The following is a 24,801-nucleotide window of genomic DNA, read 5'->3' as shown; positions in this document are numbered from 1 at the left end:
AGCACAAGTTATACTCTAGCTTGTAACATTTTGATCATCTATCTATTTTAGGGCCTTATGGCCTAGAGGAAAATGCATCTTCTCTAATGACAAGAGGGCCAATGTATTGTTAAGAAACACTTGGAGTTCTATAGTGTTTCTTGCAATTTTGGTAGTCATCACCACCTCCACCACCACGAACTCCTCCTTAGCCTATCAAAGATAATCCAATTAGTTGAATATTTTAGAAAGACAATCCAATTAAGAGATAGAACATCTAAAATATCAAAGGAAAAAATTATTTAAACAAGAGAAATGCAAGTGGAAGAATAAGTGTAGGAAGGAATGCATCTTTGATTCCTTTGAAGGTTCAGGAAATAGGGCTCAACATGCCAATAAATGCAAGAGCGAGTGAGAAACTAGTTTAGGAGAGAGAAAAAGAAAGATAGAGAGGACATTTGAATCCCTGATATGAGAGAGAGAGAGAGAGAGAGAGAGAGAGAGAGAGAGAGAGAGAGTTGCTTGTTGAAAAAAACTCTACATAGTTGGCTCTTGATATGTGGAAGACTTAGTAAGTTGGCAGAAGAAGTTACCCCAACTTACTTGTAGAGTTTAACATAGGGATAACATATCATTGCATCTAAAATGATGTGCAATATGACCATACAACTTAAGTTCCATCAAATCACTAGTTATATACGATCTAAAGTTTGATGGAAATGAAGAACGTCTCATCGACAAGACACATCTATGTATGCATAGAACGCTCACTGTTGTCTCTTGCAAAGCCATTTGGGTGCACTACTTGCCTTCATCTCCTGAGTTCTTACGATTTCTTCCAATGCTTGCATGCCATTTTCTTCCATTTTCTTCCAACGCTGTGTGGTGCAAGGGGACATGTTGTAAGGCTAGACAAGCGAGCTCTATAGGCAGTTGTTGGAATTAGTGTTATGTGGTTTGTTTGTGTTTTTGCTAAAGGTCTACGTATGCGAGCACGATGCTTCATTTGGCCTTGGAAAAAACATACCCGTCTCCATGGCTTGAATATTATACGTCGATGGATTTATGGGCTTCATTAACAATCGCGATCATGAAGATATTTCCTTTTGTTGACCTCCAATCGACTACATCAGTGATGGAAAGATTTCTCCTTTCAAAAGTCAAGTTGATCTTTACAGCATCTTATTAATTTCATGGGTTAATAGGATTTTTAATAAGAATGCTCCTTTGCTTCTCTGATCACCTTCTTTGATTCTTTGAAAGCCCGACTTATATCAGTGTCCATCGTCATGCTGAGAAATATTTCTTCTTCTCAAGCTCACCTGTGTGAAGTTGTATGTGGAGATTTATTGCACATGCATGCCTTTCCCTGACTCTTGCTTCGATGGGGCATTCTCTATGAGGCCACCCTTCATGCCCCTCAGCTGTGTCCTGACTCCTTCCAATCTCCACTATTTGCTTGAAGTTCCTCATGTTCCGTCAGTCTTTCATTGCCATTGGCTGTTATGCTCAAGGTAGCTTCACCACTACAAAGCCATACTCATGGTTATACTTACGACTTCTGCAACTCCTATGACTTGCATCATCATTTTTCCTCAACCCATGGAGAGCGTCACCATGCTCAATGCCGTGAACTTGCTGTGCATAATTAGAGGAGTACATGAGACCCTTTCATAGGAGACGTAAAGCTACTTGTGTTTGAGAACCCTGATTATCTCTTTGTATCCCGATTCCCACTGTCCTTTGTAGTTTCTATGCCTCCTTTTCTAATTGGTTCTAATGTTGCTCGGGCTTACACTGTCTTGTTGTTTGTGCTTTCCTCAGGCCGTTTTACTAAACTATGGCACGTGTTTTTTTTCTCATACCCCTAGATAAGCGACTTCATTGATTCTTCAGGTGAGTGAATTTGTGAGGTGACGAACCCCCTTTCGACACCTACGATACAAGTGGGCCTCAAAATGTTGACCCTTGCACTCACGGAGAGTGTCATATTCATCTCCACCTTCGAGCAATCGTTGCCAGTCTCCATGTCTTCATCAGCAGCATCCATGAAAGTCTGAACCACAAGTTTCCTCAGTGGTTTTAGATTTTAAAGCTTCACCCCCTGCAGATCCGCACCTCCTCATGGATCTGGCACATAACTTTTGATTTTATTAATGGTAAATTTGCATTTATTTTTAAGCATTTCTCATGGTGCTTTAATGTGTAACTAATCTTTGAATAATTTGTGCTTTTGAAAGTTTTAGCTTTATTACCAAAATGTATTTTGTAAATTTTTCGATATCAATTGTAGTTGCATTTTGACTTTTGTGTGGTAGCTAAGGACATCCATGGCTGCTAAACAACAAACTTTGCTATCCATTCTTGGCTTTTCTAAATCATCTAGCAAGTCAAGTGAAAAGATAAAGAAGAAAAAATGTGATGCGTTGTCATTAGATGATGGAGACATGTCATATGTAGTTATTGTTGAAGAGGTGGGCGAGGTAGAAGTATCCAGGGGAAAGAAGGCAAGATGGAACTGGCTTGATGCTTGGGGTGTGACATTTGAATCGGCTAAGTAGCATGAAAATATTATGCCCTTCCTCATTTCCATTTGGTCAACAATTGAATTATTATGGGAGTGAAGATGTAGAAGCTTTGGTTAAGTTTTATAGACTTGCAAAGACATGCAATGGTGAGATTTGTGAAGCTTTGATTGATGAGAGGTCCCTCAAAAGAGAATTTCAAAATTTTAAAGTAGAAGCATCTCTTGATTGGAAAAACTTATTACAAAGAGAAACATGGACAAACATTAGTTGTAGTGATGTGCTATTTGGAAAGTATCCTATGCTTTTACAAATGAGTCAGATTGCAATGTTGCAATGCTGTGGTACAGCAGTATGTAAAAGAGGATTTTCTTTGCAAAACTTAACTAAAACTTGGCATAGAAACAAGCTTGAAACAGGGAGCTTGGAAGCTTTGATGCATCTTTCCATTGAGGGCCCTTGTGTGCAAGAGTACGTCTTCTCAAATGCAATTGAGGCATGGAAAAATGGCTCTAAGAGTTCTAGACATATTATTGGCACCTTGTAGAATTGAAGTATCATTTGTAAGTACTTTGATCTTTAGGTTTAAATATTTCATTTTTACTACATGTATAACATAACTTTTATAATGTAGTAAACATACTACATGTTGCATACATCGGACATTTTTCATTGTGTGTTTGAGATATCATCTTTGGCTAGCAGGTATGAAGTTGGCCTTGATATAAATGAACTTTTATTTTAATTTATTTTTCTATCACGTAATTATTTGGCTTATCTATATTTTAATAAAATATTCTCCCATATGCTTGTATACTATAGTAATTAAATCTTTGAGTTCTTTGCAAGGTGCATGTCATTATTTGATAGCTCATTTATTAAATATAGTACATTTTGCTTAAATTTGATCATTTTGGTATTGTGTTTGTTTTTTAGGCATGAAGTATGGATGGAGGTACAAACTATACTTGGCAATTTCCATTGACATAATATTTGGAAGTTTTGTAATGAAGATTTGTTAGTAGCTAGCATTAAGACTTGGTAGTTAGCATTGAGACATATCCTTGGGAATTTTGTAATGAAGTACTTGGCATGGAGACTTATCCTTAAGAGTTTTGTAGTGAAGTCACTTGTCATTGAGACTATTCTTGGGTGTTTTGTAATGAAGTTCTACTATAGCTTTAGTTTTATAAATCTGAATTTCTATGATTGGATATGTTGTTGTCTCACAATGGTATATGTATACCTTATGTGACCTTTGAGCTTATGTGAATTTCAAGAGCTCTTAATATGGTGTGATAAGTAAACAATTAAACATAATTGGCTGAAAAACTACAAGCATATCTATTCTTTTAAAGGCTTTAATTGGGATGTTGCAAGGTTTTTGAATGGCTTCGTTTGCCATTCTAGGTTTTTGAAGTTCAAATTGTGTGGGAAATTTTTTTGAATGTTGGAGTTCATGAATAACTTTGAAAGGTTTTTTGTATTGTTTGTGAAAAACATTTTTCGTGAACACCGGCCTGGGCCCTGCGCTCCCGGAGTCTTGCACCGACATCTTCCCGCGCTGTACGTGATGAAAATTGAGCACAGCTCCAAACTCGAGATTTCTGGAATGCGGAGAAGAAAGTTGAAATAAGGCTACATGCCCATTGCCCCGTACCGATCCCAAATCACGATTTCTTAAAAGTCTCCGAAGTCGGTGTGCTGGAAAGCCGTGAGCACGATCACGCAGATTCACGCTCCGCTTTTGAAAATCAAAAGAGTTTGACTGTAGGTTTCGTTTCCAAGGCGACGACGACTCGGGCCGACACGCCAGGGCCCACGCAGCAGTAGCACGGCGCCGTGTGATGGCAATGTTTCCGGTATGGCTACAGCCTACGGCGTCTCATCTGATTGATTCACCGTGAGATTTCAAATGGTTGTAATAATATGTGTCCAGACTCCAGCCTATTTACCATTGCCATCTGGAATTGAGTGTCAACAAGACCTGTTTCACTGTCACGAGTCCTCCTAATCGTGTGACTTCGTGTCCCGGATTACATCTCGTCAATGCCGTGGCGGCGTGGCCTGTGATTACGCTCTAGGGACGGGCTACAAAATATGCACGGCAGCAATGTGCATTAAACTTCTTTCAGGTTTCGTTCCCCGATGGTGCGTCTTTTCGTGCCTCACTGTGTTGAAGAAAGTCGTCGATCATGCAGTGTTCACTCAAAACATTTTTGAATACAAAAACCTTCGACTTCAAAATTTACAAGATTTTTTCACGAAAATATAACCAAAATGGCCTCAAAACCTTCCCTCCCAAAATTTCAAGTTTTTTTTTCCGAATTTAGCAGAAATTTGCCAAGATTTGGCACTTACAATCACGGGGTAGACGGGGAACGGCAAGCGCTCTGGGGCCTGGGCATTTCCTGGCATTCGGTGCCAATAATGCCCACTTGGAATCATTCGGTGCCAATAATAATGCTGACTTCTCAGCTAGTGGGAAGGTCGTTAACGCACCAGTGACCAGAGAGCTTGTGACTCTTGAGACTTTAGAGGCTCGAAAACCGAGGTCTCGAATCGTGTAGGGTCTACAGAGTACAGGCACAGCAATTCCGGCATGAGGTGCCCGCCCTCCACGTAACGTTTGAATGCTGGCAGCGGACGCCGGACACTGATCAAAGCGGCAGGCTTTTGATATCGCTGTTGGATCCGCCATGGCTGTCCAGTGACTAAAAGTTTTAAATTTTCTGTACTATCAATGTCAACTACATGTACAGTGAACAGCATACATATTACAGCTATATACAGAATCGCTGATACCGTGGGCTGATTCGTAGCGCACTGTATCAATTTCTTGCCGTGTGACTTCGGCTTCGGACTGAAGCGCAGGCTTTCGAGGGCACGACATCGTTCTGAATCCTGATGTCCTAGGACTAAATTCCTTTTCAAATTTCAGAAGGCGCGGGACAGCTTCACGCGACCTTGTCTTGCTTGCAAGATGTAGCTGAAATTGTATTCTAGCTGAAGTTCGGAACCGATGCCTCTAGCATGATGAACTGCGTATAGTTAACTGCGCTTCGTAATCCAAAAGCTAATAGGAATGGCAGTCGCTCGTCGTGTGCCCCTCTGAGGATTCCGACCGCTATCTTGTCTTGCCCTGCGAAGGCTCGGAGTGGCACCCGTAGCACCATCACTTGAGAGGAGGGGTGGCCATGACGCAAGGACGCTGCCCTTAGCGCATTCGTATAAGTTTCAAAAATAGAATTGGGACTCCGCAAAGTTCGGCGTTTGTGTTGGAAGGGCCAATTGCCAAATTAAGCATGCCACAGAAGGAATTTCGACCAGAGTTGACTCCGGCTGACTGGGCTGGAGCTCATGCAGCGCTGGTGGGGAAGTCTGAATCCTGGAAAGGGCCGTCGTCAAATTCGTTCAATGAGGCTAGCGCAGCGCTGCAACGAGCACTTGGTTCAATGAGGAAAGTATCGGGAGAGCCCGAAGCCGTGAAGAGAAGATACAACATCGTTCAAGCAGCCTCGAGTGGAGACAGGTCCATAACGAGCTCAGAAGCAAGAACGATGTCTATGAGCGAGCGAGGGCGTTGGGGGAGCAAGACGGGAGAAAGCTACTACTTCGTGCCGATGCAGTTGCAGCCAAATATCAATCAAATGCAGCAAATCACGCAGTGTTTACATTGTGGGAGCTACTCGACTGCACCGGTCTCTAGCTGCGTGAAGGCTCGCGCGCAGTCGTTCAGGAGAGTGCGAGACTATAGTTGGCAGCGGGAGCTGCACGATCAGCTGGTGCAAAAGAAAGATTTGAGAGAATCGTTGGTATCTGAGGGGAGAAGTCTATCGTGGCGAGAGCATGCGTTTGTGTCGCAGGGTGCTTTGACTCGCAGCAGCAACATTACGATGGGCTCCAATTCGGCAAGATGGGCGGGGAGGAGATGCTGCGATTGTTCGGCATGCGGCATGGAATCTAACCGGGGCAATATTGCCAGAATGCTGGAGCTGGAGACGTTCTCGGGGCCCTTAGGCTATTGCACGGCTTCCGTGCAAGAGCAGCAACAACGACGGCAGGAGGAGGAGGCGGCGGCACACAGCAGGCGTGGTGGTAGATGGTGGTGGGGGAAGATGAGTATGCGGAGGCGTTGCAAGGGCGTTGGAGCCAACGACGGTGGCGAAGAGCAGCGGCGACGCCCCTTACCATCCGGCGCCAGGCCGGCGGCCGCTTCTTCTCGGAAGTTGCGCCTCCTGAAGATGTGCCGCTACTTGTTGGGGTTCCCCATGAAGACGACGACCGGGTAGCACGCTTGTCACTAACAAGGTGACGAGACCACGCTGCCGTGGGGGCATGCTTCAAGGAAACAAGGGATATGAATCATATGATGGCAAACTGTATAGTTTTCTGTTTGCAACTTTGTAGTTACTAGTGATTGTGCTTAGGAAATGTTACCATAATGAAGCGGAAGTGATGTTTAAAACACGTGCGCATTGTTTCGAGCAAGTTGAAAACTTGAACGTATTTGTTTAAGGAACTCAGTTTTTTCGAACACCAATTGAGAGGTATATTTTCAGTAAGTTTTTGTACACTCAGTGAATTTTGAGGGAGTTCAAAACGCTTCTGAATACTTTTGTAATGTTATACAATCATTTATTACGTGCATTCGTTTTTTTGTTTTTTGTTTTGTTGCTTTTTGTTTTTTTGCTGTTGTTTGTGAAATCGAGTTTTCTTTTGGTACGGTTGCTATTGTAATGTTGTCATGCTGTTTGATCCCTTTATGGCGGTCGTTGTTTTGGTTGCTAGACTCCCTCATCTTTATATTGTATGGGAAATGTGAACAATTGTAGTGAAGTCAATATAGTGCTGAGGTCTTCTTTTGTTTTTGCGGGGTTGTAGTTGGTTTTTCGAATGCAAAACGTAAAGTCAAACTTCCAATGTCGATCTGTACAATAGAATATATTCACAAAAAGAGTTTGTAATCGACATTGTATGAGGAAATGTTACCATAATGAAGAGGTGGTAATATGTAAGTGTGCATGGTCTTGAACAAGTTGGCTGAATATGTTGCAGCAAGTTGCATTCTTCAATGGCAAGTGGGAGTTGGACCTTCTCATTACACTTTCCGTACATGAACTGAGTTTCCTGTGCTTATAATGAAGAGAATGTACGAGTGAGTAGAAGTAGTATCAATTTCCAAGTACAAGTTCATTTTAGAACTTCTGGTCAAAGATGCTGTGAAGTTGTTTGCATGCAATGTAGTATATGTTTTACTCATTGCGTGTTACAAATTCAGCATTGTGTGCTAGTGTGCGATAGAAATAAAGCGAGAACTACTTCAGTGATACTAAAATTGCTTTGTAGTAATAATGAATTCAAACTTCAGCTGTCCCTATTAAATCTTACATTGTCATGCATGTAATGTTGCCTTTTTTAATTGTTGTTATTTTTTTTGGGAAAAGATTGTATGTTTTTGAGGGAGTTCATTTTGAAATTACTGTACGTACTTATAGTCATGTTATAACCGACGTCTTGAAGGGAAGTTTTAATTCTTTTCGATATGGGGGAGATTTTATTTATGTTGGTTTGGTGTTTAGAGGTTCCCAAGTGGTTGTTCAAAGTCGAAGTGGTTCTTCTTATAAACAGAGGTACTTGAATTTCACCATGGAAAGATGGAAGATTGTTATGAAAACCTTTTTATTAGCGTACATTGTCTTTGTCTTGAAGGATGCCAATGAATGAAGAAGTTGCAATGTTGGTAGCTTGAGTTGAACATACTAGGCATTGGAGATCTTGTACTATATAATAAATGGAGAATGTGAATTTTTTTGAAACATAGCTACTATTTAAGAATTACAATAACACTTTGCACTACAAATTTGGACGTTGTAGGTAAACAAATTGTAGTATGCATACTAGAGTGATTACTTTTAAAAGGGATAACCTTTGTAAGCCGCTTTCAAATATGCATACTAGTTCCAATTTTTAGTACAAAATTAATAAACCAATACGGTTAATGGGCTTACGATGCATATAACAAACAAAACTAACCTTAGTAAAATGTGGTCAAGTATATTTAGTTGTAATGAATTCGTAACCTCATCTTAAAAATGTCTAATGATGGAAAATATTTAAGAGTCACAAGGATACCAATCTCAAATTCATAGGTAAATGAATCACATCATGTGTAATGAGTAATCACTTAGAAAGAGATAAGATATGCAATCATTTTCTATGTATGATTTTTTTTTTTAAAAAAAGGCAAAAGATATTTACAAAAGGGGACATTAGACAACATGTCTCCTTCACTCAGTGAATATCAAACTTGAACTATACAATAGTAGGCTCCTACGATGCTACAAAGGAACAAAGTTGGTGACCTTGCTTACAATGGAGACTAGAGCAACAGAACCGTTGATGACCTTGCACTATACAATGGAAAACTATATGTGCATACTGACTTTGTGCTATGCATTGAAAAAACCAAGGGAAAAGTGATGAACGACTACCAATTGCCTCACTGTACTATTGACATCTCGCCAAGAAACTGCTTAAGCAGTGTCATTCCTCAAAGGAATGAATCCTGCAATCAGCCCATGCATGTTAATAAAAAATTTCACTTCGATCTTCTAGTTGAACAATTCTGATTTCAGGAATGGTGTGACATCATTGAACAAGCATTTCTATGAATGGGTGAAGTAAATTTAAGACTTTGTTTACCCATATGCTCTTCTGGATGATTTCTATGCTTGCACTATCCAAAGTTGTGAGATGAGGCCTTTGACTTTAGGAATCTTTTCTAAGATGGTCTATCATATGTCAAGCAACAAGCTACAATATTTTCTCTTGATATCTTAGCCTCCTTGTAAAAAGAACATACAGGCTCATATAGTCTCAAGTTAATCCCCATCACAATGAGGATGCCACCTATCTATAAGTAGAACGAAGAGTGTGTTAACTATTGATAAAGTATGTTGTGTATAAAAATTAAGTGAAGCATCATCTAAATACTAAATATTACCTAGTTTCCATATCCAATCTGTTAAATATGTTTATGAAACACCCAACATAATTTTGTTGATATTGATGTAATTATGGTTGGTGCCAAGATAGTTAAATCTAACATGTTCAATGCAATGGGCTAGCTATTCTTTTTGTCCCAGCATTCTCAACAAAAAATGATAAAATCCAACCACACTGAATCTTTCCATAATCTTTACGTAGTCAGAGCGGCAATTGCTCTGGAATGTTCGCTACAGCACCACCAAAAGTTACAATTTAATAATCTAATAGCATAATAGCTATCATAATCCATCTTATGTAATTTGTTGACAAGAAGGAATTTGACTATGAAATGCTACCATTATCGATTCAACCACATCTTCACCATCACCAACTATCAACTCATCCGGATCATTGTTTGCTTGGGTGTAGCCATTTTTGGTGAGGTACAGGGAATTTTCTAGATATAGATATCTTGCATGACCCATAACTTATGCATTGCTCAACGGAATTCGGCAAACTTTGTCTTCAAGTTATAGTACACATTCCAACTTGAATATGAGAGCAAAAAATTATGGAATAAGGATTTGGAAGGAGACCATTAAAGCATTATAAGTGCTATGTTGCATGTGAAGCATGCATCCTGAAGACTATAGGATCTAGCAATTTATTCAAAAACATCAAAATTTTATTTTGTACATACATGAAACCAAGTAATCATTCAAAATTACACTCTCCTCAACCCAAGGAAACACCAGGTCCTAAATAAGAACATTAGGCATGGACTAATGGGCCTTCAATGTTGTGCTAAAGTGATGCACACCCATTTGAGGGCACACTCCGTAACTTTTTTTTGATTTGTTGAAAAATAAAATGGATTGAAAATTTGGAATCCAAACTAGTGGGACTATTGCATGGTGGTCTTAAAACATTGATAGTTATTGGTATTAGTATCTAGATTCATCCTAAAATGGAAGAAGTTGAAAATCTGCAATTTGTGCATGTGCAAAGATCTTTTAATAATTCTAATACTATTTACAATTTTGAATTGTTTCTTTTTCCATACACTTGCTTGCTATATGGCTCATAAGCATGCCAAAGGTTATTGCATTTCATAATACACAACATCAAACCCGATAGTGTGCCCTTTGGCCTATTTTTGTTTTGAAGCATTTGAGGCCACATTGCACTTGTTTGGGATATCCAATTCTACTGACATGTATCACCAAAAGGGGAAAGTTGGCAGTTGAAAATTTTGCTACTCCCACAAATTTTAAAATTTCACACCTCCCGCCCATCAAATCTTGGAAGATTAAGTATCTGCAACCTATTCCCACCCTGCAAATGCCCTACAACCTGCACGCACCTTGACGTGACCTCATGCAGACTTTGGTTTGGCATTGTCTTCTTTCGGGTAAGTTTTCTATTCTTTACTTGCCTCACCAGCTAGTTTATGTGGGTCTATTTTGGACTGATCATGGCCATGGCATCAATGGCAACATGCAGCTGCTCGCCATGGCAAGCAAATAGAGGCTGTGAGAAAGATGAAAAGACTAGTCAAGGCACAAGAAACAGATTGCGGGTTGAGGAAAGCAATGGCATGGTATCGAAATGGAAAACTAAAAAATACTTTTGTAACATTTGCAAAGGGAGAAACAACAAGAAGAAAGAAGATTCCTTGCAGAGTAGCAGGCAGGAAGTGGTTGCAGATACACGCATTCGATCATTAACATCGGAGCAAAGATCATGAGCTATGGTGTCACGATTGGTGGGAGCATTTGAAGTAGCAACATAAGGCCATTCAGATACTAGTCTTGAGTCTTCACAAGCTTTAGCTTGCACCCTAAAGTTCATAGAGTAGCAACCCTACCAAAACCTCAAGAGATGCACGCCCAAGAGGCGATGCTCTCTAACTTGAGAAATGGACTACAGAAAGTGAAAGGAGTACACAGCTTAGATCAACTAGTTGCAAAGAGGGTGACATTAGCTATGTTGGTGTCCCCTAAAACAAAGGAGAAATGGCTTGGGCACAAAATGTCGAAGATGTTGTCAATCGGAAGGACCAGTGTGGCTCTAACGATTGAACATAGAGTAGAAGAAATGCACGATCATTCCGATTCGAGAAGTCTGTGGGCTTCAACAGAACGCAAGAAAAGGAGAGATAGCCTAAGTGCGAAAGTCATTGCTACAGTGACAACATTTTGGCATGAAGTTTCTCCAAATAGAAAGGATATCTATAAAAAGCGGACGGGATGCAAGGTATTTGAGGAGCACATTGAATACACATGCTTGATACAACGCAGGTCAGTGGTGCCTAAACCAGCCTAGTGGTTGTTTGTGATTGAGCTTTGGGATCGTTTACTTATTTCATTTCTTAAACCAGACTTAGACTAAATGTGATTATCCTAAACTAGCTCAATGGTTGGAACATCATGCGACTATAGGCTGGTTTATCTCAATCACCAGTTATGTGATTGTCCTGAACCAACGTGGTTGAACAACCATTAGTTGTTAACCAGCCCGGTGGTGTGGTTGAGCAAAAATTAATAGCAATATATTTTGCCATAGAAAAGTAATATATTATTATTTTACTAAACCAGCTCGATGGTTGGAACATCATGCAATTGTGGTTGGTTCTGCTCAATCACCAGTTATGTGATTATCCTAAACCAGCATGGTTAAACAGACCTTAGTTGTTGACCAACCCGGTGGCATGGTTGAGCAGAACTTAACATCAATATATTTTGCATCAAAAGGGCAATATATTATTATTTTACTAAACCAACCTAGTGGTTGGAACATCATGCAACCATGGCTATTTCAGCTTAATCACTAGTTACATGATTGTTTTGACCCAGCGTGGTTGAACAGACATTAGTTGTTGATGGTCTCAGTGGTTGAAATTACTGTGTTTCTTAGTACTTAAATTAGTTAAATTTGATTTTCTACTATTCGGGTCATATACCACCTAATTTCTAGACCAAGATGGCTTGGACTTAATCTAATTGTCCTAAACCAGTCTGGTGCTGGTTTAAGACAAACATCAGTTTACTGATTGAAATTGTGATATTCAGAAATAAAATGCAATATATTGTTTTTTTTTAATTGTGAAATATTATTTTCTAATTGTGAAATTAAAATATGAAAAGCAATATTCTTGTTATTGTCTTATATGTGAAGTTGAGACCGTCAGGATAAACCAGCTCGGTGGTTGAAATTATGACTGTCCTAAACCAACCTGGTAGTTGAAATTGTGACTATCCTAAATGTGTACTAAACCAGCCCGGTAGTTGAAATTGCAACTGTCCTAAACTAGCACAATGGTTGAAAATTATTTTGCTTCATTATATTGTTATTTTACTAAACTAGCTCGGTGGTTGGAACGTCATGCAATCGTGGCTGGTTCAACTCAAACACCAATGTGGTTGAACAAACATTAGTTGTCGACTAGCTCGGTGGTTGAAATTACTGTGTTTCTTAGTCCTTAAATTAATTAAATTTAATTTTCTACTATTTGGGTCATATACCACTTAATTTCTAAGCTGAGACGGCTTGGACTTAATGTGATTGTCTTAAGCCAGCCCAGTGCTATTTCAAGTCAAACAGTAGTATCTGATTGAAATTGTGGTTGAGCATAAATAAAGAAAAGAAAAGCAATATATTGGTATAGAAATGAAAAGCAATATATTGTTATTTTCTAATTGCGAAATTCAGAAATGAAAAGCAGTATACTTGTTATTGTCTAATTGTGGCCGTCAGGCTAAACGAGCTCGATAGTTAAAATAGTAACTGTCCTAAACTAGCTCGATGGTTGAAATTGTGACCTGTCCTAAACCAACCCAGGTGGTTGAAATTATCTGTCCGAAACCAATGCAGTGGTTGAAATTGTTTTGTTTTACTAGTACCTTATTATATATGACTGTATTAAACTAGCCTGGGGGTTGAAATTGTTTTGTTTCCTGTAGGTTAAATGGTTTAATTAGACTACGTTTTTGCACATACTGTATTTTGTTTTGTTTTCCTCATAGTAGTGCAAAAAGAGGGCCTGCATGTTGGGTTCAACAGACAGACTGTATCTCAATTTTATGGATCAGAATCCTGACATTTCAGTTGGGCATAGGAGCTTTGAGCATTGGAAGCCCTTGTATATCAGGAAACTCAAAGACAAGAATGTTTGTTGTTGCTAGTTTGCCAGACATACATAGGCTTTAACCTATGTAGGCAAGCTGTGAAACTTAAGATCTAGTTGTATTGGAGCATTTCTCCATGGGGATCGATGCTCATGTCTCCTTGATGAATGTGCAGTCTGTAGTCCACCTGGATCCTCATCATGTGTCTCACAAGAAAGGAGCAAGAAAGGCCACCTGGATCCTCATCATGTGTCCCAAACAACCACTGCTCTTGTTTTTGTAAATCCCAAATGATAGATTAACCCCACGCTTGATTTTAGTATATCCCAAACAACCACCGTGCTTGTTTTCAGTCATCTAATCGCACGTCATAGGATCCAATTGCATTTTCCTTAGTTGCACACAAGGAAAATAGCTCCCACAAATAGACTGGTTCTCTTTTACTATTGTCAGATTTCAACCACCGGGTTGGTGAAATATTAGAAAATGCATTTGTTTATGGTGTCCCCTTTAGGCTGGTTCTCTTTAACTATTGTCAAATTTCAACCACCAACTATGACCACAAATGCTAAATGAATTAATTGCATGCCATTCATCTTGTAATAATAGAAGCAAACCACTGTGTTGGTGGCAATTAATATGTTAAAGTGCAACCAACCAATTCATCTGGTAATAATAGAAGAAAACCACCATAGTGGTGGCAGTTAATATCCTACTGTGCAGCAAACCAATTCATCTTGTAATAATAGAAGCAAGTCATTGTGCTGATGGTAATTAATATCCTAGTGTGCAACCAACCACCGCGCTGGCAACCACTTATCATGACCACTTCTCCTACACTACTGTCTTGCTATCCTAAAATGAATCATATTGTTGCAAAGTGCTATACTAAAATAGTCCCCTTTAGGCAGGTTCTCTTTATCTATTATGAGATTTCAGCCACTGGGCTGGTGACCACAAATCCTAAATGAATTGCAAGCTATAGAATCATACTGTATTATTGGAAAATGTCCATCAAATTATAAAGTCCAACTCAAGGAAACATTTTTAAATTATAAAGTCCAACTGAGTGAAACAGTGATAAGAAATAGAACCTTCAAATCTAAATAAATGCAACATTTTCAAATTATAAAGTCCAGCTAAGTGAAGCCATCATAAAAGAGGTTTCCAAGGATGGGTAAATCGCAAATTGTTACTTTAAAATTGAAGTTATATAGAAAAGCCAAATATATAGTTAGCCCTTAAAGTTATATACCCGAGTAGTATACAACCAAGTTCTACATTTCAAAAAGAGACCACCATCGCATCTAAGGATGGATAAATACAAAGACAATTTACTAAATTTTTTTTTCAAAGAAGACAATTTACTACTTAACTCAAGTTCTATTGAAAAGCCGATTGTATTAGAGGGGTGGTCAGCCCCTAAAAAAGTCTCGGGTAATATATATCCAAGATTTTAAGAGATCAAGTCCAAGATATTTGAAGGACTTTATATTTACGCAAGGATTCCAGGACAAGGGCTCGACACTTCGCACAGTGGGAGCCTTCAGCAACATACTTTGCAAACTATGGGTTCTTTTAATATTGAAGGCCTTCTCACATTTCCTCTTGCAATATGACCATCTTGTGAATGACACTCTTGGGAACTCTATGTTCTTCCTCCAAGCGATCAATCTCATCTACGACAATCTTGGGTTGCTAAGGGATGCCTTGCAAAATGGCTTCATCAAAGCTCAGGACCCAAGCACCAGAAAAAATTTCATTGCTATTGTGGCTTTCAATATCTATTCCTTCGCTGTTCTTTCACTCGAGACCTGTTGGTCTTTCACTCGAGACCTGTCGATCTTTCACTCGAGACCTATCAGGTTTTTAAACTTAGTTTGCTCTCTTTCTATCCAAGCTGTAATTGTTCACATATTCTATAGAATCTGTCAAATCAAGCCTTCTTGACATGCTCAATGATGTGATCCAATGATATCCTTGCCATCTTTGAAGACCCATGTACTGATAGATACCCCACACAATACATTGACGAATATGACAGGTTAGTTGTATGATAGTTAAGGCTAGAGGAGGTAGGCACTGGAAAGGAAATGCATTTTCCTTGGTTTAGGATTAACTGCAACCCCCCAAAAATATAACCTTTAGTAAATCCCGCCAAAGAAAACCAGCTGCCGAAGTGGTACTTTATAGGCCCAAAATTACTGTAATCTTTATCTCCACACACACACACTCTTTTTTTTTTAAAAGTGAAAACTTTTGGTTGATTATATTACAAGAGTAGCTACTAGCAACCTCAAAATGAGGTAGCCAAAAGTACATCAACTGAAAATCTTAGTATATATATATATATATATTCGCAAAAAGTAGTGCTAGTTATATTGCTTGAAAACGAGAGTACAAGAAGACCTAAAGGCCAGCGGGCTGTAATCACAAAACGGATACAGCCCGTGGTAACAAAATATAAAAAATTACAAGCCTCTCAGGGCATAATCATCTGAGTGTGGACAAACAGCCACGGTGGGGGCGAGTAATGCCACTGAAGACTCTGAGCAGAGTGCTGGAAGAAAAGCTTTTAATGGTCCCAGTCGTGAAGGAAGCGCCGTCTCTTCTCCTTCCCTGCTCGGGAGTCCCCCTGAATTTGATCCCACTGACCCTTGAGCATGTGAATGATCGTGCTCCAGATGTCTGCTAGGGTTTGGGTAGCAAAAGAAGCCTGATCTCCTAGGGTCTGCGCACATCTGGAAGTCCAGATATGCCAGCCTACAATACTCCCTATGATCTCCCAAACTGGGTGCCGAGTCATCCGTCCTGCATCTGTCTCTGTCAGATGCCAGGGGAAGCTTTCCATGTATGCCCAGGTGGCCTACGTGATGAAGAAAACTGGATCCTGCTGAGAGAACTCGTAAGCCAAGTGGTGTCCCACCTCGGTGCTGCACCAGCAAACGGCTCCCCAAGTGACCGATCCTAGCTCGGGTGCAGCCCTCGCTAAGATCCCCATGACTCCCTTCGACACTGTCTGAGCATGCGAACAACTCCAAAGGCAGTGCTTCAGGGATTCCTCCTCCTGAAAACACATCTGGCAGTGCCCCTCCTGCCCCATCTGCCTCAGCCATCTCCCCACTGGTAGCCCCTTATGGACCACCATCCAAAGAAAGTAAGAGATCTTCCTCGGCCGCCATCTTGCCCAAAGAGTCTTCCAGAATGTACGAAGGAAGACCAGAGATATCCCTTGGGCATACCAGCTATGTGCCTGGGTAGGTAGCCTGCGCTGGAGAGCCCCAAGAGCACGCCTACCGGTGCGCGCGCTATATGAGAAGAAGGGGGTAGGGTTCTCTGAGGTCTCCAGTGGTGGCCAGCGCCACTCCCCTGGGTCCCACTCCAACTCTGTCAAGGAGCGGCCCTCCCAAATCCAAAGTCTCCAGTCCTGGTCCTGCACAACCAGGGGGTCCATATACCACGCTGTCCCTTGCAGCCCTATGATGCGAAGGCGCTGCCAGGGAAGCTGGGGGTCGATCACAGCCTCGCTTGCATAGCACTACTAGTGGCTTACAAATTTGCAAAATTTTGTTGCACGTTGGTTGATTTTCTTACAATCATGTGTTAAAAAAAGGTCTTGCAAATTATTTTTAAGATTCTTATCTTACAATCCAATGACTCCTTTGGTGTCCTTTGTTTACATTTGAAAGTTTGAGCGAAATGGGCTTTCATGCAATTTGGAAGATTTTGGACTCTTTTTATGCATGTCAAAATTGTTGTATGACTTTGCATACATTTTGTCAAATTGAGCTTGACAATGTGTGCAGTCATCTCTTGCCTCATTGCTTCACAAATGACAGCAAACGAATAAAAGAAAACAATGTTTGCCAAAATTCAATGCCAAGAGAGAGTTTGACAAGCCAAAACAATCATGTCCAGTGTTTTTGAAGGTTCATCTTAAGTCCTCATATTCTTGCTTGTAAGTACGATATCATTCACATTATCGCTCGCAAGTATGATCTCTCATCCGAAATTATCTTTCCTTACTCCTAGTACATATGATATCATCAGCATAATAAAATAGCACAATCAAATCTTTCCCCTTTTCATAATATACAAATTAGGCTCAATGGGAGTTATCACAAAGCCCTTGGACAAGAAAAACTGGTTTATCTTCTAATACCCTGCATAAGGTGCTTGCTTCAGCCAACAAAGAGCTTGGAAACCTTGTGCTTGTCTAGAAACAACAAAATCTTGGGGCTTCTGCACATAAACCTCCTCCCAAAGATCCCCTTTTTTGCAGCTGTTGAGCAGGCATGTTTATCAAATGGGAGCTCATCCTGAGACTTAGATTCCATGCATCGTCACCACTGCTGCAGAAAGTATGGCCCATCTAGTGCAACAGACCTCATACCCCTCATATTTCAATTTTCCATTGAATTCTAAGTAGATAGAAACTCTAAAGTTAAGCAACCCCAAAAGTTTAAAGAAAGCAATATCCAAAGAATATGAGTAAATAACATCATTAAAATGTAGAAGTACAGTACCGCTGCTACTCGCGTGAGCTTCCCTAGAGGATGATCCTCAACTCCCGAGCGAGTTCCCTCAAGGCCTAGTATACATGTGTAAGCACTCACAAAATGTCTAGCATAGTCGTAAGTATGAAAACTGCAAAATAACAAAGCAAAATAGTCGTTAGATAACAAAGCAAGTTTCAGCAGCCCCAAACTCTATGAGACCCGAAAAAAGGGGGGGCTCAGCAGCCCCCCCCTTTTTTTCGGTTTCAGCAGCCGCCGCTCAGCAGCCCCAAACTCTATCTATGAAACCTCCTCCCTCCTTCGTCCCCTATCTATGAAACCGAAAAAAAGGGGGGAGCTCAGCAGCCCCCCCCCTTTTTTTCGGTTTCATAGCAGCCCCAAACTCTATCTATGAAACCTCCTCCCTCCTTTGTCCCCTATCTATGAAACCGAAAAAAAGGGGGGGGCTCAGCAGCCCCCCCCTTTTTTTCGGTTTCAGCAGCCCCAAACTCTATCTATGAAACCTCCTCCCTCCTTCGTCCCCTATCTATGAAACCGGAAAAAAGGGGGGGGCTGCTGACCGGAAAAAAGGGGGGGGCTCAGCAGCCCCCCCCTTTTTTCCGGTCTCATAGAGTTTGGGGCTGCTGAAACCGAAAAAAGGGGGGGGGCTCAGCAACCCCCCCCTTTTTTTCGGTTTCATAGATAGGGGACGAAGGAGGGAGGAGAGAGGTCGACCTTATTGATAGGATAGAGGGAGGGAGGAGAGTGGAAAGGTGGAAGGAGGGAGGAGAGAGCCAAGATAGGGGACGAAGGAGGGAGGAGAGCTAATATCGATAGGATGGGAAGGAAGGAGGAGAGTGGAAAGAGGGAGGAGAGAGCTAATATCGATAGGATGGGAAGGAAGGAGGAGAGAGCCGAGAGTGGAAGGAGGGAGGAGAGAGCCGAGAGTGGAAGGAGGGAGGAGAGTGGAAGGAGGGAGGAAAGAGCCGAGAGAGGGGACGAAGGAGGGAGGAGAGAGGTCGACCTTATCCCGTGGTGCTTGCGTATTATACTCATCGTATCACTGAATTGCCCTTCATCGTTAAATTGATTTGGGTACCTTGGTTCGCAATCACCTACATTTTCTACTCATCATAGACTCGGTTAATCGGGCCATATTCAACAGGATATTTTATTTAAGTTAGAGGGGAAGATCAGTGCAAAGCAAGAACCAAATGGCGGAGTTGATCTACCGAAATTACTATCATCCTAGGTGAGAGACCCATTCGACAATGCAATTAGTTTCTTTGTTCTCTGTGTGGCTTGAAGCTATCAATGATGAAACAAAACGGTGGCTCATCCCTCGATACCATCGCAAGCAAGGATGTCTCCAAAGCGTCATCAGTGTGCGATCGGCCAACGTGCATCGATGATGTACCCACTGTCTTCCTGCTAGATAGCCCACGTTGTTTTGAATGCTAGATAGCCCACGTTTGTGTGGCTTGAAGCTATCAATGATGAAACAAAACGGTGGCTCATCCCTCGATACCATCGCAAGCAAGGATGTCTCCAAAGCGTCATCAGTGTGCGATCGGCCATGTGCGATCGGCCAGCGTGCATCGATGATGTACCCACTGTCTTCCTGCTAGATAGCCCACGTTGTTTTGAATGCTAGATAGCCCACGTTGTTTTGAAGGAGTCTCTCCTTCATCTCTCTCCAATCATTAATCGTCCCTATAATAGCATGTAGCTTTTAAGGCTTAAGATTGTGGCATCCTGGCATAATCCAAGTTTGTGAAAGAATCTCGGCCGCCACCTTTCTCACCATCATTCCAGCTCAATGGGTTGTAATGACGGCCACATGGCTACTTCTCATTGTGGTGTCAGGGCATCATCAACATTGGAATTAGCTCAAACACCACCTGTTTCACAATCCTCTACCCATTCTCTATCCATTTTCAATATTTGCACTCTGCTTTCTCGTGACCACGCATCCTGATACTACTCTCTTGTCATTTTCTCCTCTTCATTCTCTCCCACCATTACTTTCTAAGTCTCTTTGGTTGCCTTCTAGCTTTGCATCACACTGCATTTCTCTCTTTCATCCCTTCTTATTTTCATGATCCGTGTTGGGTTATCATCCCTCTGCTCTCAATGCCATGTTGGATTACCATCCCTTTGCTCTCAAGATTGTCTGTATTCTCTGACCTCCTCTAATAACCACTTTCTCTGAGCTCCCTCTGTCTTTGGTACCTTTTGTTGTGTCATCCAAAATGGCTACAGAAGAGGCTTCTATTGAATGGCTTATTGAAGGAGTGAATCTATCACACTCTATCCCGCTCAAGGATGGAAGAAGGATTGTTAGTAAACATTTCCTTCAAAGCCTTCTTCCCCATACGCACAAGCTCATCTACCTTAAGGCAGTCATTGAAGGTGAAGCAACAATGAAGGTAAAGTTTTCATCTGAGTGGGATATTGATGGTCAAGAGCATTACATACTGGATGCCTCCTTGACAAAAATGTATGCTCTCATCCACAATACAATCATGGCAGCAAGTACTATTAGTGATCTTGAAGAGCCTGGTTCATCATCACGTTGTGTTGCTAGTAGAGTTTACTCCGAAGAGTTTGGCAAAGAAGGAAAGAAAACCTCTCAACCATCTCCTTACGTGGATCTTGAAGAGTTAAATCCCATTGAGAAGCCTGGTATGTACCACAATTCTTATAAGTCGAGGACTGATGTTGACATTGAGATGATGCAGACTTCACACATTGACCTTGAAGGCTCAAATGAGGACCATTCAAAAGATGAATGTCAGATTAGCAAAAGCATCATACCTTGGATCATGGAGAACAAGCAAGCCAATATACTCAAAATGCGGATTGCAAATATAAAAGCCAATATACTCAAAATGCGGATTGCAAATATAAAAGCAAAGGAAGCAAGTCACTGAATTACCAAGGGTATATAATGGAAGTATGCTATTGGAATTTCCTCCAACTTTTGGAAACATCAATGGCATGAATGGCATGGAGCAAAAATTTGATGGCCACATATGGACTAAACCATCAACCACCAACATGGCTATCTCATGTACAGTAAGGCTTAGCTACTGTGTTGGCTCATTAGAATGCCATAGAATTACTTGCCCTTATTTTGCAAACAATAAGAAGTTTAACACATCCTTTTTTAGAAGCTACCTACAAAAGAAGATTGCTCTTGGACTCTTGACTGAAGAGGAGAGGAACAAGATTGTTTGTCACTATTGTCGTAAGCCTGCTTATTGCATTGATACTTGTAATTGCATAGTATATTATGTAATGCCATTTGATGAAACAATGACTAGATTGATGGTCCATGTTGGTGAACATCAGCACCCCGTACAGCCAGGAACATCTAAGGCAATGATAGAGAAAACAAAGAAGCTTGTTGCAGATGTTTTGAAGGTGGATAAAAATGCTGGACCACGCAAAGCTCAAATGAGTGTTGCCAAGGAGCTCTTGAATTCATCATTGATGAGAGGAGACAATAATGAAGGGGCAAGTGTGGGAGATCTAGAGTTGACCAACTTTCTTGAGCAATTGGTACCACTAGTTGAGAATCAACGGTATGTTTGTTTGTAGCTAAGTGATTTTTAATTTACTTAACTTTAGAATGGTATAAAGACCTTCTAAATAGTTGACTTCTGATGTTACAGGTTCAAATGGATTGTTGCACAAGAGAAGAAGGCAAGGTTACCTGTTGGGGAAGGTTATGACAGCCTTCTTTTACTAAAGAAAAGGTCTATGTATTGATTCTTCCATGGAAGTCGTTTTCCAGGGCAAGGCTTGCCAGATGAAAAATGTTTTGTTTTTAAAATGTCAACCAATGGTCCAGCATCTGGTGTGGATCTTGTTAATCGCATGAGAAGAGGAGGAAATGGTGATTTGAGGAATTCATGGGTACAATTTGATCACACCCATTGAGTGATTGGGTGGAGCACAATGGCATGTCATGTTTATGATCCTAGGTATAACTTCCCTCCATCCTTATGTATCCATGTTGCTATCATCAAGAGAGTTGTGGTATAATATTTAATAATGTTGGCTTTGTCTACCAGTGTGCAGGAATTAATGACCATCGCCACATGTGAGATGAAAGATGAAGATGCTGCAAGCCAAATCCTATTTTGGGAGATGTTGAATTCCACAATGAAAGAATGTGGGTATCCCCCTGCAGATTTTCATGGTTTCATGTCTGATAAAGCTGGAGCAAATTGGATAGCTATGAGAACTATTTTCAATGGGGGTCCAAACAACATAATTGTTGGGAGAGAGCACTCATGTCTCTTCCATTGGGAACAAAGCTTGCATAAGCACACAAGGAAATTCATCAAAGAGGATATGAGGAACGAGCATATCACCATGTGTGAGAATTGGAGATTATGTAAGACAAAGCAAGAAGCTACCAACCAAGCAAAGCTCATTTGGAAGTGGTGGCATGCAGGACACGTCCGTGTGGCCGACATTCCTTCAATGGACATATGGTTTAGTTGGTGGGATGTGCGGATTGCCCATTGGGGGAATCTCATGAGCGCGGTATGTATTTTGTAGATAAATGTAGTAAGCTAAATAAACGTAATAAGCCAATCTAATTACCTCCCTTTTTACCACAGGTAACAAAGAGTTCCTTGGAGGAGGCACACACTCCAAGGTCAAATCTAGCTGAAAGCATGCATGGTAGTTGGCTAGCAGGAGAAGGGTTTAAGACAAAGATACAATTATATGATTGTTGCGTCTCGGACATGGCAAATGCCCTATTACAAAGTGCCAAACAATATGCATATATGATTGGAAGGCATGTTGGGGATGGTCCTAACTTGGAAGCCTTGATGCAAAGAGTGGCCTCAAGGAGTACACCTTCACTAGCACAAGTTGCACAAATGGTGCATGAAACAGTTGCAGGGACACCAATGTATGAAGAACCAAGACCATTACATGGGGATAAGGTAACAGTCCAAAGAAAGAGAAGCAAGTCATCAAGTATACATTTAGAAAACACCTCACACAAGCCAGGGTATGTGATGGAGACCAGAGATCGTAAGCAAAGAGGGCGGCCGAGAAAAATTAGGTTCGAGACAGAAGGTGGAGATTGGCATTCAATAAAACCGCAAGGTAATACCCAACCAGTGGATGTTGAGGCTTCCACAATGGAGCAAGGTGGAGTTCAAGGGGAGTCTACAAAAACATCATGGGAAAAACATGGCAATGTAGGGGAAGCTGAAGGAGCTCAGAATGAGACCATGCCCACAAGAGAACAAGCCCCAACGGCTCCACCTATGAGACAAGGAGGCCTTCCTAGTGGCCTCTCTATTGTTGAGGTGCCTATCCACCGTACCTTTTGGGCAATTCGAAGGACCTCCAAAAACTCTAAAGTGAAGTGTCTTGGATTCATAGATGGAAAGGTTAAGTGTAATCGATATATACAAAGCAGTTCACAAGGAGTGGTGGCACCCTGTTTCTACTCTGAACGGCGGCATCCAGGGGTAGGAGGACCAAAAGCACAATGGATGTGGTTTTGTAATGATGATATAACTCATACATGGCACCTAGATCATAATATCATGCATGTTCCTGAACGTCCATCTGTGTGGAAGGTGGATGTGGAAACAAACATCACAAGTGAGGAGATAGGCAATCTCATCAAGGCTGGTTTTAGACTGCAAATAGTGGATCAACCCCATGTAAATTGGAGGACACCAAATGTACCTCAAGGATCAGCACCGATGCCAACTAATTTTTGTGATGCACATGGAGGGTCGGCATCCATACCAAGGAATTTAGCTCAACACACATTGGTAAGAACCACAAAATGGAGGCATGGCATATCTAAGGAGGCTGCAAAAAGAATAGCTAGTGCTCAATCTATGCACGCAGTTGTCATGGGAGAAATGACAGTGGAGCTTCTTCATCATAGTATTTTCCATTTGAGAACAACAGGGTCTGACAAGGCTCGGATGTCTTACGATGTGCACATCAAGACTGAACCCATGTGTACATGTCCAGATTTTCAAAAAAGAGAGTTGGGTCAAAAACCTTACCTGGCATGCAAACATATCTATTACATCTTCATCCGTGTATTGGGATTGGATCCATATCAACACATGCTTATTCATCAACCAACCCTTTCCACTATGGATGTTTCATCAGTGCTTAGTCGACCTAGGATCAATCCATAGACCTGAATGCAAAATATAAACTTGGTTGGTGTTATGATAGCCCACTTTTTGATGTGACACTTTTTTTTGCTCAAAATTTGTTGTGTTGAGTCAACACAATGTTCTTAATGTGGAACATTTTACTAATTGCTTTGGCCTTTTCAAATAATAGAACTACATGAAAATTGGCATATGCTTACTCGAAGTTTCATTAAACCTTTGTTGCCTTAGCAACAATCCATAGACTTGAATGCATAATACATATTTGTTGGTATTGTGATGGCTCATTTTTATATATGATATCATTTATTACTGACTTGCAATATAAATTACTTGGATTAATAGCTTTGTCTTTTTTAGTCCATAGAATTGCTAATTGCTTTGGTATTTCCTAGGATAAATCCATAGATACAGGATAAGTAATTACTTTGTTATTTTTTGATTAGTAGGTCTTTTTTTATGGGACTCTAAAAAAGCTCACAAACTTTGATAAATTTCCAAAAAAGCT

At 40.8% G+C, this 24,801-nt stretch overlaps 1 protein-coding gene across 1 annotated transcript; it reads left to right on the top strand.

Moving 5' to 3' along the window:
* Window positions 1–5,739: 5,739 nt before the first annotated feature.
* Window positions 5,740–7,018, top strand: LOC147903085 (uncharacterized). Its single transcript, XM_087374031.1, has one exon. The coding sequence runs from the start codon at window positions 5,810–5,812 to the stop codon at window positions 6,794–6,796; it is 987 nt and encodes a 328-aa protein (XP_087230157.1). The 5' UTR covers window positions 5,740–5,809; the 3' UTR covers window positions 6,797–7,018.
* The last annotated feature ends 17,783 nt before the right edge of the window (window positions 7,019–24,801 follow it).

This window comes from Dipteris shenzhenensis, chromosome 4 (assembly GCF_047967505.1).
Source record: "Dipteris shenzhenensis isolate YYH24624 ecotype China chromosome 4, Dip_SZ_1.0, whole genome shotgun sequence".
NCBI classification, from domain to species: Eukaryota; Viridiplantae; Streptophyta; class Polypodiopsida; order Gleicheniales; family Dipteridaceae; genus Dipteris; species Dipteris shenzhenensis.
The sequence above is the reverse complement of the archived record's forward strand: the minus strand, read 5'-3'. Positions and strand labels throughout refer to the sequence as shown.